The sequence below is a fragment of the Cynocephalus volans genome, chromosome X (assembly GCF_027409185.1).
Source record: "Cynocephalus volans isolate mCynVol1 chromosome X, mCynVol1.pri, whole genome shotgun sequence".
NCBI lineage: Eukaryota > Metazoa > Chordata > Mammalia > Dermoptera > Cynocephalidae > Cynocephalus > Cynocephalus volans.
In genome coordinates, this window is record NC_084478.1 from 79,899,262 (window position 1) to 79,914,875 (window position 15,614).

The window sequence follows — 15,614 nt, forward strand, 5'->3', positions numbered from 1 at the left end:
GCTGCGCTGGGAGTGCGGCGACGCTCCCGCCGCGGGTTCGGATCCTATATAGGACTGACCGGTGCACTCACTGGCTGAGTGCCGGTCACGAAAAAACGACAAAAAAAAAAAAAAAAAAAAAAATGTAGAGATACTAGAAATATAAAAAAACAAGAAAACCTGACACCACCAAAGGAATATAATAATTCCCAAGTACCAGACCCCACAGAGCAAGAAACTCTTGAAACAACTAAAAAGAAATTCTGAGCAACAATCTTAAGGAAACCTAATGAGATAAGAGAAGACTCAAACAATACAATATGAGAAAAACTATGCAGGATTTGAAGGAGGAAATTTACAAAGAGATTAATACCTTAAAAAAGAGTGTAGCAGAACAACTATAACTGAAGGATTCACTCAATGAAATAAAAAACACAACCAAGAGCTTAAAAAGCAGGCTAGAAAAAGCAAAAGAAAGAACTTCTGATCTTGAAGATGGTATTTTTGAAACAACCCAGGTGGACAAAAAAAAAAAAAAAAAAAGAAAAAAGAATCAAAACGATTTGAGAAAATCAATAACAGCTAGCAGGCAACATTAAGTGCACACAAACATCCAAGTCATGGGTGTTCCAGAATGGGAGGAGAAAGAAAAAAGCACTGAAAATCTATTCAATGAAATAATAGCAGAAAACTTCCCAGGTACAGGGAGGCACATGAACCTTCAGATCCAAGAAGCTCAAAAATCCCCAAACAGAATCAACCCAAAAAGGTCCTAACTGAGACACATTATAGTCAAACTGGCAAAATTTAAAGACAAAGAGAGAATCTTAAAAACAGCAAGAGAAAAGTGTCAAGTCACCTGTAAGGGAGTCCCCATCACACTTAACAGGAGACTTCTCAACAGAAACACTACAGGCCAGAAAAAAATGGGATGATATATTTCAAATACTAGAAGAAAAAAAACTGCCAGCCAAGAATACTATAACTACCAAGGCTATCCTTCAGAAATGAAGGAGAAATAGTATATTTCCCAGACAAACAAAATCTGTAGGACTTCACCATACAAAGAGCCCTATGAGAAATCCTCAAGGGAGACCTTCATCTGGAATCTGAAAAATAATCACTACCATGAATACACAAGAAAGAACAAAAGACACTGGTAGAACAAAAATGCAAAAAAGGAAGAGAAAGAAACTGTATCTTAGCACCTCAAAAAAACAACAATCAAAGACAAGCAACAAAGGAGGAAGAAGGAAACAAAAGATATTTAAAACATCCAAAAAAAAAAAAATGCCAGGAGTAAGACAATACCTTTTAATAACAACCATAAATGTAAAAGGATTAAATTCCCCACTCAAAAGACACAGACTGACTGTTTGATTAAAAAGCTAGACCCAGGGCCAGTCCCATGGCTCACTCAGGAGAGTGTGACACTAGCAGCACTGAGGCCACGGGTTCAGATCCTATATAGGGATGGCCGGTGCGTGGTGCGTACAACACCATGCGGAGGGTTGCGATCCCCTTACTGGTCTTAAAAAAAAAAAAAAGCTAGACCCAACTGTATGCTGTTGATGTGCAACTTACCTCATGTGTAAAGACACAGAGTAATAGTAAAGGGATGGAAAAAGATATACCACAGAAATGGAAATCAAAAATGAGCAGAAGTAGCTATTCTTACATTGGATAAAACAGACTTTAAACCAAAAACTCTAAAAGGAGACAAGGAAGGCCATTACATAATGATAAAGGGATCTATCCATCAAGAAAACATAACAATCATAAATATATATGCACCCAACACCGAGCACCCAAATATATAAAGAAACACTATTAGACCTAAATAGAGAGATAGACCCCAACAAGATCATACTTGGGGACCTGAACACCACTCTCTCAGCATTCAATGAATCAACAGAGAAACAAAGGATTTAAATTACACTTTAGACCAATTGGATCTGGCAGATATTGACAGAACATTTCATCCTACAACTACAGAATACACATTCTTCTCATCAGCACATGAAACATTCTCCAAGATAGACCACATGTTAGTTCACAAATCAAAGCTCAACAAATTTAAAAACACAGAAATCATTTCAAGTATCTTTTTAGACCACAACGGATTAAAACTAGAAATCAATAACAAGCAAAACTCTGGAAACTATACACATACATCAAAATTAAACAATATGCTCCTCAACGACCTATGGGTACAAGAAAAAATAAAACAGGAAATCAAAAATTTTCTCAAAACTAATGAAAATAAAAGCACATCACACCAAAACATGTGGGATACTACAAAAGCAGTACTAAGAAGGAAGTTTATTGCAATAAACACTTACATCAAAACAACAAAAAGATTTCAAATAAAAAACCTAATGCTATACCTCAAAGAACTAAAAAGCAAGAATAGTCCAATCCTAAAATTAGTAAATGGAAAAAAATAATTAAGAGCAGAGCAAAACTAAAGAAGATTGAGACCCCAAAAATGATACATAAGATCAATAAAACAAAAGTTGGTTTTTTGAGAAGATAAACAAATAGACAAACCATTCATTAGGCTAACCTAAAAAAGAACAGAGAAGACCTAATTAACAAAAATCAGAAACGAAAAAGGAGACATTACAACTGATATCACAGAAATACAAAGAATCATTAGAAATTATTACTAACGGGCCGACCCCGTGGCGCACTCGGGAGAGTGCGGCGCTGGGAGTGCAGCAACGCTCCCACCGTGGGTTCAGATCCTATATAGGAATGGCTGGTGCACTCACTGGCTGAGTGCCGTCATGAAAAAGACAAAAAAAAAAAAAAAAAAAGAAATTATTACTAACAACTATATGCCAACAAATTTGAAAATATGAAGGAAACAGGAAAATTTCTGGACACATACAAACTACCAAGACTGAACCAAGAAGAAATAGAAAAGCTGAACAGACCAGTAACAAGCAGTGAGACTGAAGCAGTAATCAGCAGTCTCCCAACAAAGAAAAAGCCCAGGATTAGATGGCTTTACTGCTGAATTCTACCAAACTTTTAAATTCTCTTCAAACTACTCAAAAAAATGGAAACACAGCCCATTCTCTCAAACTCATTCTGTGAGGCCAGCATCACATTGATACCAAAGCCAGACAAAGAAACAACAAAAAAAAGAGAACTATAGGCCAATATCTCTGATGAACACAGATGCAAAAATCCTCAACAAAATATTAGCCAACAGAAAACAGCAACACATCAAAAAAGTGTTCCAAGAGATGGAACCAACCTAAACATCCATGGATGGATGACTAGATAAGGAAAATGTGGTATATATACATAGTGGAATACTACTCTGCCATAAAAAAGAATGAAATTCTGCCATCTGCAGCAACATGGATGAACTTAGACAAAAGTCTGTTAAGTCCAATAACCCAGGCACAGAAAGAAAAATAACGTATATCCTCACTCATAAATGGAAGCTAAAAAAAATAAACAAAAAAAGAAAAAAGTAAGATACAATAATCACAATAATTTGTTGAACTTTCGAAAGTAGAGAACAGAACTGAGGCCACTAGAGGTAGGAAAGGAGGGAGGATTTAGTGAGAAATTGGTAAAGGGCCACAAAAATTGATTACATTGTGTAATGCTGAATATATTAACGATCCTGATTTGAGCATCACATACTGCACATAGGTATTGATATTCAATGCTGTACCCCACAGATATATACTAACAATTATGTTTCAATAAAAAAATTTTTTTTAATTTCAAAAAGAATGTCACTTTCTCCCATAAATCAAAAAACTTCCAACTATTAAAAAGCAATGACAGCCAAGCTGGGGTCGCTAGAGCCCAGGGGAAGAGGAGGAGAGACCTACGGAGTCCATGAAGGCAGGAGAAACCATGATGAGAGAAAGAAAGGACCACTCGCACCATTTTGAATCCTGGCCACTTCAAGGCTGGAGCTGGTGATTGCATGGAACAGGAGCCAGCAAAAGCCACAGCTATGGTCTTTGTATGAAGTTGCTTAGAGGCAGCAGGGAAGAAGGCCTTGGTGGCCCTCAGGCCAGCAAGACCACTAACAGCGTTCCCGTTGACCCACACAGAAGTGAGGGGCCACAACAGCTGAATAAAGGAGACATTCAGAGGCCAATGAGTCATTGTAAGGGACTGGCACATGGCCCATCCCAGAGGAAGTGTTTGGAGTACAGGCAGTGGGGGAGATGGGACCACCAGGGGAACACTGGGGCACAGCATGCACAGCTGATCTGGCCCCCAGTCAGTGCAGTACCACTCAGTGGAGACTGGTTAGGAATACAGATCTGCAGGGAGTACAGTTTGCTGAAAAGTCTCAGGCCCAGACCAGAGTTTCCACACAACTCAGGAGTACCAGAACTCACAAGACCTGGAAGTACACACAAGGACAACAATTAAAACCTGAGCTGCACAAAAAGCTTTCCCCAAGGAACAGCAGCAAAGCAGCAATTTAGCTCAACTACAGGGCTCAAGTGCTGGTCCCCACAGGAAGTTCCCCCACTTTAGAAGTAAGCAAAGGACAACAAATTACTTCTAGTGCAGAGTTTTATTAGTGGGAACAGCGAATAATCCAACAAAAAACTGAAAGAAAAAACAAAATACCCACAGATCAGAGACAAAGTTTGATATTAATTAGTAAAGGTCTCACATCACCAAAGAACACCTATAAAACCTAGAAGGACCGGAAGCCCCCTAGGCTCCCAAGCCAGAAAGAGGGAAGTTTGGTGGTCTGAGCCATGACCCCCAACACCCACAACCAGCCCAGTGATGGCCACCAAGCTGCCACAGGAAGCACCCCAGGCTCCTGAGCTGGGGCAGTGGGGGGCCAAGGGCTTCAGCCACACCCCCTGACATCTGCAACCAGCTCGGTGACAACCACCAAGCCACCACTGGAAGCCCCCTCATCTCCCCAGCAGGGATGGTGGGGGGCTGAGGGCTTCAGACACACCCCCCTGACATCTGCATTGAGCCCAGCAACAACTGAGCCACCGCAGGAAGTCCCCTGGGCTCCCCTGAAGGAATGAGGGGGGTGTCATGGGCCTCAACCACACCCCCCTTCTTTCTCCTTCTCCCACCCTATTTCCTTCCTCCTTCCCCTTTCTCCCTTCCCCCTAATTACTCTGCAACATCTTAGAATGTAAAAAAATAATATTAATAAATAAACTTAAAAAAAAGAGGACTTCTAGTTCCAGCCAAGATAGAATAGCTTAATTCAAACTGATCCTCCCACTGAAAACAACTATAAAAGCTGAACAAATATAACTGTTTGAAGGCATTGGAGTGGCTACAGTCTTTGAAAGAAGGGAAATCCACAAGGTGAACCCTGTATTCAACTCAGTTTTATCATATAATGTATGATATGGGATTTGTCAGGTTGCTGTCATAGTATTTACATGGACAAATACTACTAACTGTACATTTAATTCATACATTTTATAGTTTATTAAGCACTTTTCACAAAAACTCTAATTTTAACCCTATAACACTCTAAGGGAGATATTATTATTGCCATTTTAAAAATGAGAAAACTAGTTTTTCAAGATGGCGGAGGCTGCGGCATCTGGCGCGGAGTAGCTGAGGTGGAAAAGGCGGCCACTGGGCCTCAGGCAGCCGGGAAACTTGTGGACCTTCCTCTCGCCATCTCTTAAGGGAGGACTGCTGCTGCTGACCGGTCGTGGGGGGTGACCGCCACTTTGCCCCCGGCAGGAGAGGCTGCCTCATTTACAGGCAACAGCTTTGAAGTGCGGAGCAGGAAAAGAACTGTTTCTTAGCTGCAAAAGCGAGTCTCGAAACAGGGAACACAGCGCCAGGGCTGCTGTGGATGCAGCCAGGATCCCGGAGGCCGGGGCTGTGCTGAAGGCGGCCAGCTGCCCTATTCAGGATATGAGGTTTCAGGCCGGCATTAAAGAAGATTCCTGGGAGCGCCCGAGCCACGCCGCGACTGAACAGCCCGAGGCAGCAGCGGCCGAGAACTGGGAAAGGTGGCAAACCAGAGACAGAGAGCAAGCACCCGACCTGGCACAGCACTGTGAGTGACCCCTGGCACAGCTCTGTTCGGGGGGTGGATGCCCACGCGGCTCCCGCCTGCACCACCAGGCCACTCACCGCCCGGTGCTGCCTCCATTTTCCCAGGTGCGGGCAGCTCCGCCCTGCTCGGCCATCACTGAGCCCTCCCACTTGCTGGCCTGGCGCCAGGCTTTCCGGAGCCTGCGGACCGGCCTCGGCTCCCACTCCCTCCGCGGTTCTCTGGCGGGGCTGGTGGCGGAGGGCGTCCCGGGACAGTATCGGGAGGGCAAGGAAGTACGGGCGGGCAGACTGTCACTCCACCATACCCTGGACTCCGGCCCCAGGTAAACTCCCTGTTACTGGGAGGCAGATACCATCTCTGCGGCCACCCGTTTGGAAAAAAGCCTAACAAATTTCTGGTTGGGAATAGTGTGGTAGGAGAGTTCCCAGGTCCGCTTGAACCTGCCGGAGACCAGGCTGCAGGTAGGCGCTAGACTCGGTTTATACTGGGGGGATACAAAGGTGAACAAGTCCCGAGAAAGATCTACATAGTGCTACAAAGGCACCCAGAGAGATCGGACATCTGTGCCCAGCAGAAACCTGGTAGACTTCCTGGGCGAGGCGGTGCCGAGCAGGGTCTTGAAGGCCCAGCTGATAGACGAGGGGTGCAGAAGACACGCCCCAGCCCAGCACAGTGCGCACAGAGTGGGGAGACGTGCAGCAAGGGAGGCGGAGACTCGACAGAAACCACACACCTGGTGGGGTCGCCACTGCACGATCTGACAAGCCTGGGCCAGAGCACACGGAACAGGGAAAAGTCCTGCACAGGAAGTGAAAGCTCAACAGAGATCACACAACCTGTGGTACGTGATCCACCAGCCCAGCAGAGTACAAGCTGACCAGAAAGGTGGCTCCCCGGAGAAGCCCAAGACCCAAGGCAACCACACACACAAGGCACTAGAGGCCAACTGAGCAGTCACGGAGGGAGCCATACGAAATTGGCAACCATAGCAACATCCTAGTTAGTCATTAGTCTCAAACCGGTGGACTGTGAAACCCCCTGCCACAATGAATAAACACCAAAAAAAAAGATACCAGAAATACAAAAAATCAAGAAAGTACACCACCAAAAGTTAATAAATCTCAAACTCTAGATCCTATAGAACAAGAAGCCCTTGAAATGACTGACAAGGAATTTCGAGTGATAATTCTAAGGAAACTGAATGAGATACAAGAAAACTCAGCTAGACATCATGATGAAATGAGGAAAAGTATACAGGATCTGAAAGAGGAAATGTACAAGGAAATCAATGTCCTGAAAAAAAATGTAGCAGAACTTGCTGAACTGAAGAAGTTATTCAACGAAATAAAAAACACAACGGAGAGTTTAACCAGCAGGCTTGTTGAAGTTGAAGAGAGAACCTCTGAACTTGAAGATGGGCTGTTTGAAATAACACAAGCAGACAAAAAGAAAGAAAAAAGAATCAAGGACATTGAAGAAAATCTGAGAGAGATATCAGACAACCATAAGCGATCAAATATCCGAGTCATGGGTATTCCAGAAGGGGAGGAAAATGGAGATTCCATTGAAAACATATTCAACAAAATAGTGGCAGAAAACTTCCCAGGTATAGGAAAAATCACAGATCTTCAGATCCAGGAAGCTCAACGATCTCCAAATGTATTCAACCCAAAAAGACCTTCTCCAAGACATGTCATAGTCAAATTGGTAAAACTCACAGATAAAGAGAGAATCTTAAAAGCTGCAAGAGAGAAGCGTCAAATCACCTATAAGGGAGCCCCAATCAGGTTAACATCAGACTTTTCATCACAAACCCTAAAAGCTAGAAAGGAATGGGATGATATTTTCAAAATACTAAAAGACAAAGATTGCCAGCCAAGAATACTCTACCCTGCAAGGCTATCCTTCCGAAATGAGGGGCAAATAGTATATTTCTCAGACAAACAAAAACTGCGGGAGTTCACTACCACAAGACCACCCTTACAAGAAATCCTCAAGGGATTACTGGGTTTGGTTCCTGAAAAATAACTACCACTGCCATAAAAACCCAAGAAAAATCTAAACCCGCTAGTATAATAAAAATGGCATTCATGAAGAGAAAACAAGCTAACAAAAACACTACCTACAAACTAAGGAACCAACAAACACAGAAAACAAACAGTAAATCAGAAAGCAAGGAACAAAACACACCTAAGACAACCAAACAACCAATAAAATGCTAGGAATAAATCAACACCTTTCAATAACAACTCTTAATGTAAAAGGCTTAAATTCCCCAATCAAAAGACACAGACTGGCTAACTGGATCAAAAAGCAGGACCCAAGTATATGCTGCCTACAAAAGACCCACCTCACCCATAAAGATTCACACAGACTAAGAGTGAAAGGATGGAAAAAGATTTACCATGCAAACAGAAAAGAAAAACGAGCTGGAGTAGCTATTCTTATATCTGACAAAATAGACTTTAAACTAAAAACCATAAAAAGAGACAATGAGGGACACTACTTAATGATAAAAGGACTGATCCATCAAGAAGACATAACAATCATAAATATGTATGCACCCAATGTTGGAGCAGCCAGATTTATAAAACAAACTCTATTAGACCTAAAGAAGGAAATAGACACTAATACCATAATAGCAGGGGACCTGAACACCCCACTGTCAATATTAGACAGATCATCTAGGCAAAGAATCAGTAGAGAAACACAAGATCCAAACAAAACTCTAGACCAATTGGAATTGGCAGATATCTACAGAACATTCCACCCAACAACCTCAGAATATTCATTCTTCTCAGCAGCACATGGATCATTCTCCAGGATAGATCACATATTAGGTCACAAATCAAGTCTCAATAAATTCAAAAAAATTGGAATTATCCCATGTATCTTCTCAGAACACAATGGATTAAAACTAGAAATTAATAACAAACGAAACTCTGGAAACTATACAAACACATGGAAATTAAACAGCATTCTACTTAATGACATATGGGTCCAAGAAGAAATCAAGCAGGAAATCAAAAAATTTATTGAAAATAATGAAAACAATGATACATCATACCAAAACCTGTGGGATACTGCAAAAGCAGTATTGAGGGGAAAATTTATTGCATTAAACGCTCACTTCAGAAGAATAGAAAGATGGCAAGTGAACAAACTAACACTTCACCTTAAAGAACTAGAAAAACAAGAACAATCCAAACCTAAAGTTAGCAGACGGAAAGAAATCATTAAGATCAGAGCAGAACTGAATGAAATTGAAAACCAAAAAACAATTCAAAAGATCAACGAATCAAAAAGTTGGTTTTTTGAAAAGATAAATAAAATTGACAAACCATTAGCATGGCTAACAAAAAAAAGAAGAGAGAAGACTCAAATAACAAAAATTAGAAATGAAAAAGGCGATATTACAACTGATTCATCTGAAATACAAGGAATCATTCGAGACTACTATAAACAACTATACGCCAACAAATTTGAAAATCTGGAGGAAATGGATAAATTTCTGGACACACACAAGCTCCCAAAACTGAACCGTGAAGATGTAGAAAATTTGAACAGACCAATAACAATAGAGGAGATTGAAGCTGTTATCAGAAGGCTCCCAACAAAGAAAAGCCCAGGACCAGATGGATTCACAGCAGAATTTTACCAAACATTCAAACAGGAATTGACACCGATTCTTTACAAACTATTCCAAAAGATTGAAACGGACGCAAATCTCCCAAACTCATTCTATGAAGCAAACATCATCCTGATACCAAAACCAGGTAAAGATATAATCAAAAAAGAAAACTACAGGCCGATATCCTTGATGAATATAGATGCAAAAATCCTCACTAAATTACTAGCAAACAGAATACAGCAACACATACGTAAAATTATTCATCACGATCAAGTGGGATTCATCCCAGGGATGCAAGGTTGGTTCAACATACGCAAATCAATAAATGTGATACACCATATTAATAAAGTCAAACACAAGGACCATATGATCATCTCTATAGATGCTGAAAAAGCATTTGATAAAGTTCAGCACTCATTCATGACAAAGACCCTCTATAAGTTAGGTATAGAGGGAAAGTATATCGACATAATGAAAGCCATATATGCCAAACCCACAGCCAATATCATCCTGAATGGGGAAAAGCTGAAAGCTTTTCCTTTAAGAACAGGAACTAGACAAGGATGCCCACTCTCACCACTCCTATTCAACATAGTGTTGGAAGTACTAGCCAGAGCAATCAGAGAAGAGAAGGAAATAAAGGGCATCCAGATTGGAAAACATGAAGTCAAACTGTCCCTGTTTGCAGATGACATGATCCTATATATCGAACAGCCTAAAACCTCTACAAAAAAACTGCTGGAATTGATAAATGATTTCAGCACAGTTGCAGGATACAAAATCAACACACAAAAATCAGTAGCATTTCTTTTCTCCAATAGTGAACATGCAGAACGAGAAATCAAGAAAGCCTGCCTATTTACAATAGCCACCAAAAAAATAAAATACTTAGGAATTGAGTTAACCAAGGAGGTGAAAAATCTCTATAATGAGAACTACAAACCACTGCTGAGAGAAATTAGAGAGGATACAAGAAGATGGAAAGATATCCCATGCTCTTGGATTGGAAGAATCAACATAGTGAAAATGTCCATACTACCCAAAGTGATATACAAATTCAATGCAATCCCCATCAAAATTCCAAAGACATTTTTCTCAGAAATGGAAAAAACTATCCAGACATTTATATGGAACAATAAAAGACCACGCATAGCCAAAGCAATGGTGAGCAAAAAAAATAAAGCTGGAGGCATAACACTACCTGACTTTAAGCTATACTACAAAGCTATAATAACCAAAACAGTATGGTACTGGCATAAAAACAGACACACTGATCAATGGAATAGAATAGAGAATCCAGAAATCAACCCACACACTTACTGTCAGCTGATCTTTGACAAAGGCACCAAGCCTATTCAGTGGCGAAGGGACTGCCTCTTCAGCAAATGGTGCTGGGACAACTGGATATCCATATGCAGGAGAATGAAACTAGATCCATACCTCTCGCCGTATACTAAAATCAACTCAAAATGGATTAAGGATTTAAATATACACCCTGAAACAATAAAACTTCTTAAAGAAAACATAGGAGAAACACTCCAGGAAATAGGACTGGGCACAGACTTCATGAATACGACCCCAAAAGCACGGGCAACCAAAGGAAAAATAAACAAATGGGATTATATCAAACTAAAAATTTTCTGCACAGCAAAAGAAACAATTAAAAGAGTTAAAAGACAACCAACAGAGTGGGAGAAAATATTTGCAAAATATATATCTGACATAGGATTAATATCCAGAATATATAAGGAACTCAAACAACTGTACAAGAAGAAAACAAGCAACCCAAAATTAAAAAATGGGCAAAAGAGCTAAGTAGGCATTTCTCTAAGGAAGATATACAAATGGCCAACAGACATATGAAAAAATGCTCAACATCACTCAGCATCCGGGAAATGCAAATCAAAACCACACTGAGATACCATCTAACCCCAGTTAGGATGGCCAAAATCCAAAAGACTATGAACGCTAAATGCTGGCGAGGTTGCGGAGAAAAAGGAACTCTCATACATTGTTGGTGGGACTGCAAATGCAGCCTCTATGGAAAAAGGTATGGAGGTTCCTCAAACAATTGCAGATAGATCTACCATACGACCCAGCTATCCCACTGTTGGGAATATACCCAGAGGAATGGAAATCATCAAGTCGAAGGTATACCTGTTTCCCAATGTTTATCGCAGCACTCTTTACAATAGCCAAGAGTTGGAACCAGCCCAAATGCCCATCATCGGATGAGTGGATACGGAAAATGTGGTACATCTACACAATGGAATACTACTCAGCTATAAAAACGAATGAAATACTGCCATTTGCAACAACATGGATGGACCTTGAGAGAATTATATTAAGTGAAACAAGTCAGGCACAGAAAGAGAAATACCACATGTTCTCACTTATTGGTGGGAGCTAAAAATTAATATATAAATTCATACACACACACACACACACACACACAGACACACACACACACACACACACACACACAAACCGGGGGGGGGAAGAAGATATAACAACCACAATTATTTGAAGTTGATACGACAAGCAAACAGAAAGGACATTGTTGGGGGGGGAGGGGGGAGGGAGAAGGGAGGGAGGTTTTGGTGATGGGGAGCAATAATCAGCCACAATGTATATCGACAAAATAAAATTTAAAAAAAAAAAAAAAATGAGAAAACTAGGTAATCTTCCAAAGTCACACAGCTAGTAAGTCACAGGCCTACGTAAGTCAAACCTAAGTCTTCAGATTTCAAACTCTGTATTCTTTTCCTTATTTACTTAATGCTTCAAAATATTCAATAGAAAATCTCTTTTAAGACTAAATAATACCACTCCCTTAGGTGGAGAAACTGTTACTCTATCAAGTTACGGGTAGCAAAAAATTAATTCAGAAATACTGAATTGTAAGTTCAATATTTATTTCACTGAACCACTGTAACACCAACTATAGTACTACTGAGACTTTCAACTGTAGTAGATAAACCAATTATAAAAGAAACATGGATAGCACAAAAGATTTCAATCCTTTTCCAGTCTTACACTAACTTCAACCATTTTCATAGGAGTAACAACTATATCATTACATCTGCCCTTTCTTCTCAATTAATTAGGACTTACCAAAAACTGTCTTTGAATAGCGTCTTCTGAAGCAACTGAGCATTCACACATACACATCAACTTGCAAGCAACATGACGTACTGCAAAACAGAAGTTAGACACTAATAAACACAAAACATTCATTCTCTTTTTATATACACCTATAAAGAGAAAAGATGATTTAAGTGAAGCCAGTTTTGTTGTTGTTGAAAGTAAGAATTTTAAGGCCTTTTTAAAAAAAAACAATTTTCAAAAGTAAATGACCTGAAACTTATCAAATGAATCATTTGTTTAATGTTCCAGTCAGAGAGATATTTAATTCTCAAATTTCAATTTCCACAGGTCTTAAATCCCAAAGACTCACTGAAGATGCTTAATGGAGTTTGGATGTGTTGTCCCCTCCAAAACTCATGTGGAAATTTGATCTCCAATGTGGCAGTGCTGGAAACTGATTGAGTCATGGGGGCGGATCCCTCATGAATGGATTAATGCTCTCCCTGGGGGAGGGGGGATTAATGAATGAGTTCTTGCTCTATTAGTTCCTGCGAGAGCTTGTTGCTTAAAAAGACCCTGGCACCTTCTCTCTCTCTCTCTTGCTTCCTCTGGCCATGTGATCTGCTTGTACCCACCGGCTGCCTGCCACTTTCTGCCATGAGTAGAAGCAGCCTGAGGCCCACATCAGATGCAGCTGTCCCAGAATCGTAAGCCAAATAAACCTCTTTCCTTTATAAATTACCCAGTCCCAGGTGTTTCTGTCATAGCAACACAAAACGGACTAAAAGAATGCAGATGTTCAAAGAAGTCAATCAGCAAGCACCTAACCAAGGTATTTATAATATAAAGAGGTCAAGAACAGGCTGGTAAGAAGACAACAACAATGAAAATATTTTTATGCTGAAGTTGCATTCTGTTTCAGCCTCAGCTGCCTTTAGCTTGAAGGCATATTGGTGATAACTATAAACAGCTGGATCATAAATGTGGGGATGGGAGCAGACAAAGTTCTGAGACTAAAACATTTCCCACACACATGCACTGCTCAGTGCTGAACCAGGATAGCTTAGGCCAAGGGGAGTAGTATTTTTCAAAAAGATTATGATCATTGTGAAAAGTTGCTGTGTAGTCAGTAATCTTTGGGAGTGCAGTTTTAGCCGAGATAAGGAGCAAAACAGATTGCAGGGCTTAAGGAGATGAATGAGAAGCAAGAAAATAGAGATAGTAGATAGACTATTCAATTCAAGAAGTTTGGCAATGAAAGGAAGAGGAGAAATGGGATGCAAACTTGAAGCACAGTGGAGTTCGTTGATTTTTTTTCAAGGGATGGGAAATGGGTATGTTTGAAGGTAGAGGGGAGGGAGTAAATTGAGAGTGAGGTACTGAAGATACCTTAAGAGGGGAAATAATTGAAAGATCAGGGTCCTTGAAAATATTGAAGAATTAGTAAACTTTGGAAAAAAGAAAGGAAATATTTTCAAAAATGGAAATTTAAGTCAGTTTAAATATATGGTTAGAAATTATTTTACCAAAAGTTTTTCTTCAGAATGAATTAACTTTGTGAAGAGATGAATGGATTTTACATTTCGGGATTGGTGATAAAAATCTGACCACTTCAATTACCCTGTAATTTCAGCTGGGCAAATATTCTCTTATTCAATGGAATATTAATTAGAATTGGTATAAACATAGGTAGAATGGCTGCTGAGATCTAATATAAAAGGTAACTAGTTCAGTTATATATGAAGTCATTTTTAAAAACTTGGATATGTTTTATGATGGAAGAAACCACAGAAATAAAGAGGTTACAATTATTCAAACACTCCTATTTTCAGGGAAAATGAACTGTATAGTAAAGATGTTTGTATTTGGTTTTTGTTTGACCTTGGTGTTATCAGCACCATGCTCTAACCGAGTGAGCTAACTAGCCAGCCCAAGGTGTCTGTATTTTCTGAATTATACTTCAAGAACTTTTATGTCATCTACAGAAAAGAGTATATTTAGAAAGTTTCACATTTTAAGATAAAAAATCTAAAACTGACCTGATGTCCAGAGATTTTGTCAGGTGCTGTATAGCTTTAGGTTCCAATTCTACTTAGAATTATTCTTCTGCCAGCATGGTATATATGACAAGCATCATGTGTGCCTTGGTATCTTTGTTCTGGAGTCTTACCTTGTCCCTTTCACGTACTGCCTGCTATAACATGGTATGACAACCCTATAAGGAGTATACACTCAGTAAATACATAATGAGTCTCCTCCAGAATCTTTGGACTGGTTTTTTTTTTGGTCTCCTATCCTTGTTCTTTTTCTTCCCAGTCATTAACTGGAAGATTCAAGGTTAAAATCTCACTACTCTGTTCTCCTAATACCACCAGTTCTTAAAATTTGGTGTGCATGAGAATTCCTGTGAAATTTTTTCAAAATATAGACATGCTCAGGTTTCATCCTGAACCTAAATGAATCCAAACCGCCAATAGTAGGGCCTGGGCACTGTATTTTTAACAGGCTTCACAGATTATTCTGGTTTATAACAGTATTTAAGAACCACTGATCTTTATTTTCTCCCTCAGAGAACTCAACTATTCTTGTGGCTTAACTATCACCTCCATGTGAATTGCCAAATCTATGGGCTCAGTCCTGACATTTCTCATAAGCTCCAGTTTCACATCTCCAACCTTATTATCACCTCAAATGCAACAGGTCTAAAACTAAAATTTACAAGTCATTCCTCTACTTCTGGCTTTCCTATTTCTATTCATTGTTTCATAATTCTTCCAAATAATAAAAACGCAAAACTTACAAATCTTGATGACTTTTTTCATCACTAGCATAATTCAGGCACACCTGAATTTGTTGTTACGGAGACAAAATATA

General features: G+C 39.9%; 1 protein-coding gene across 1 annotated transcript in view; it reads right to left on the reverse strand.

Annotated features, from left to right (window-relative positions):
• Positions 1-15,614, reverse strand: part of TEX11 (testis expressed 11) — a 323,127-nt gene that overhangs the window by 296,375 nt on the left and 11,138 nt on the right. The window contains exon 4 of the mRNA XM_063084664.1: positions 12,768-12,847. Within this exon, the coding sequence (XP_062940734.1) occupies positions 12,768-12,847 (80 nt within the window). The remainder of the gene's footprint in view (positions 1-12,767; positions 12,848-15,614) is intronic.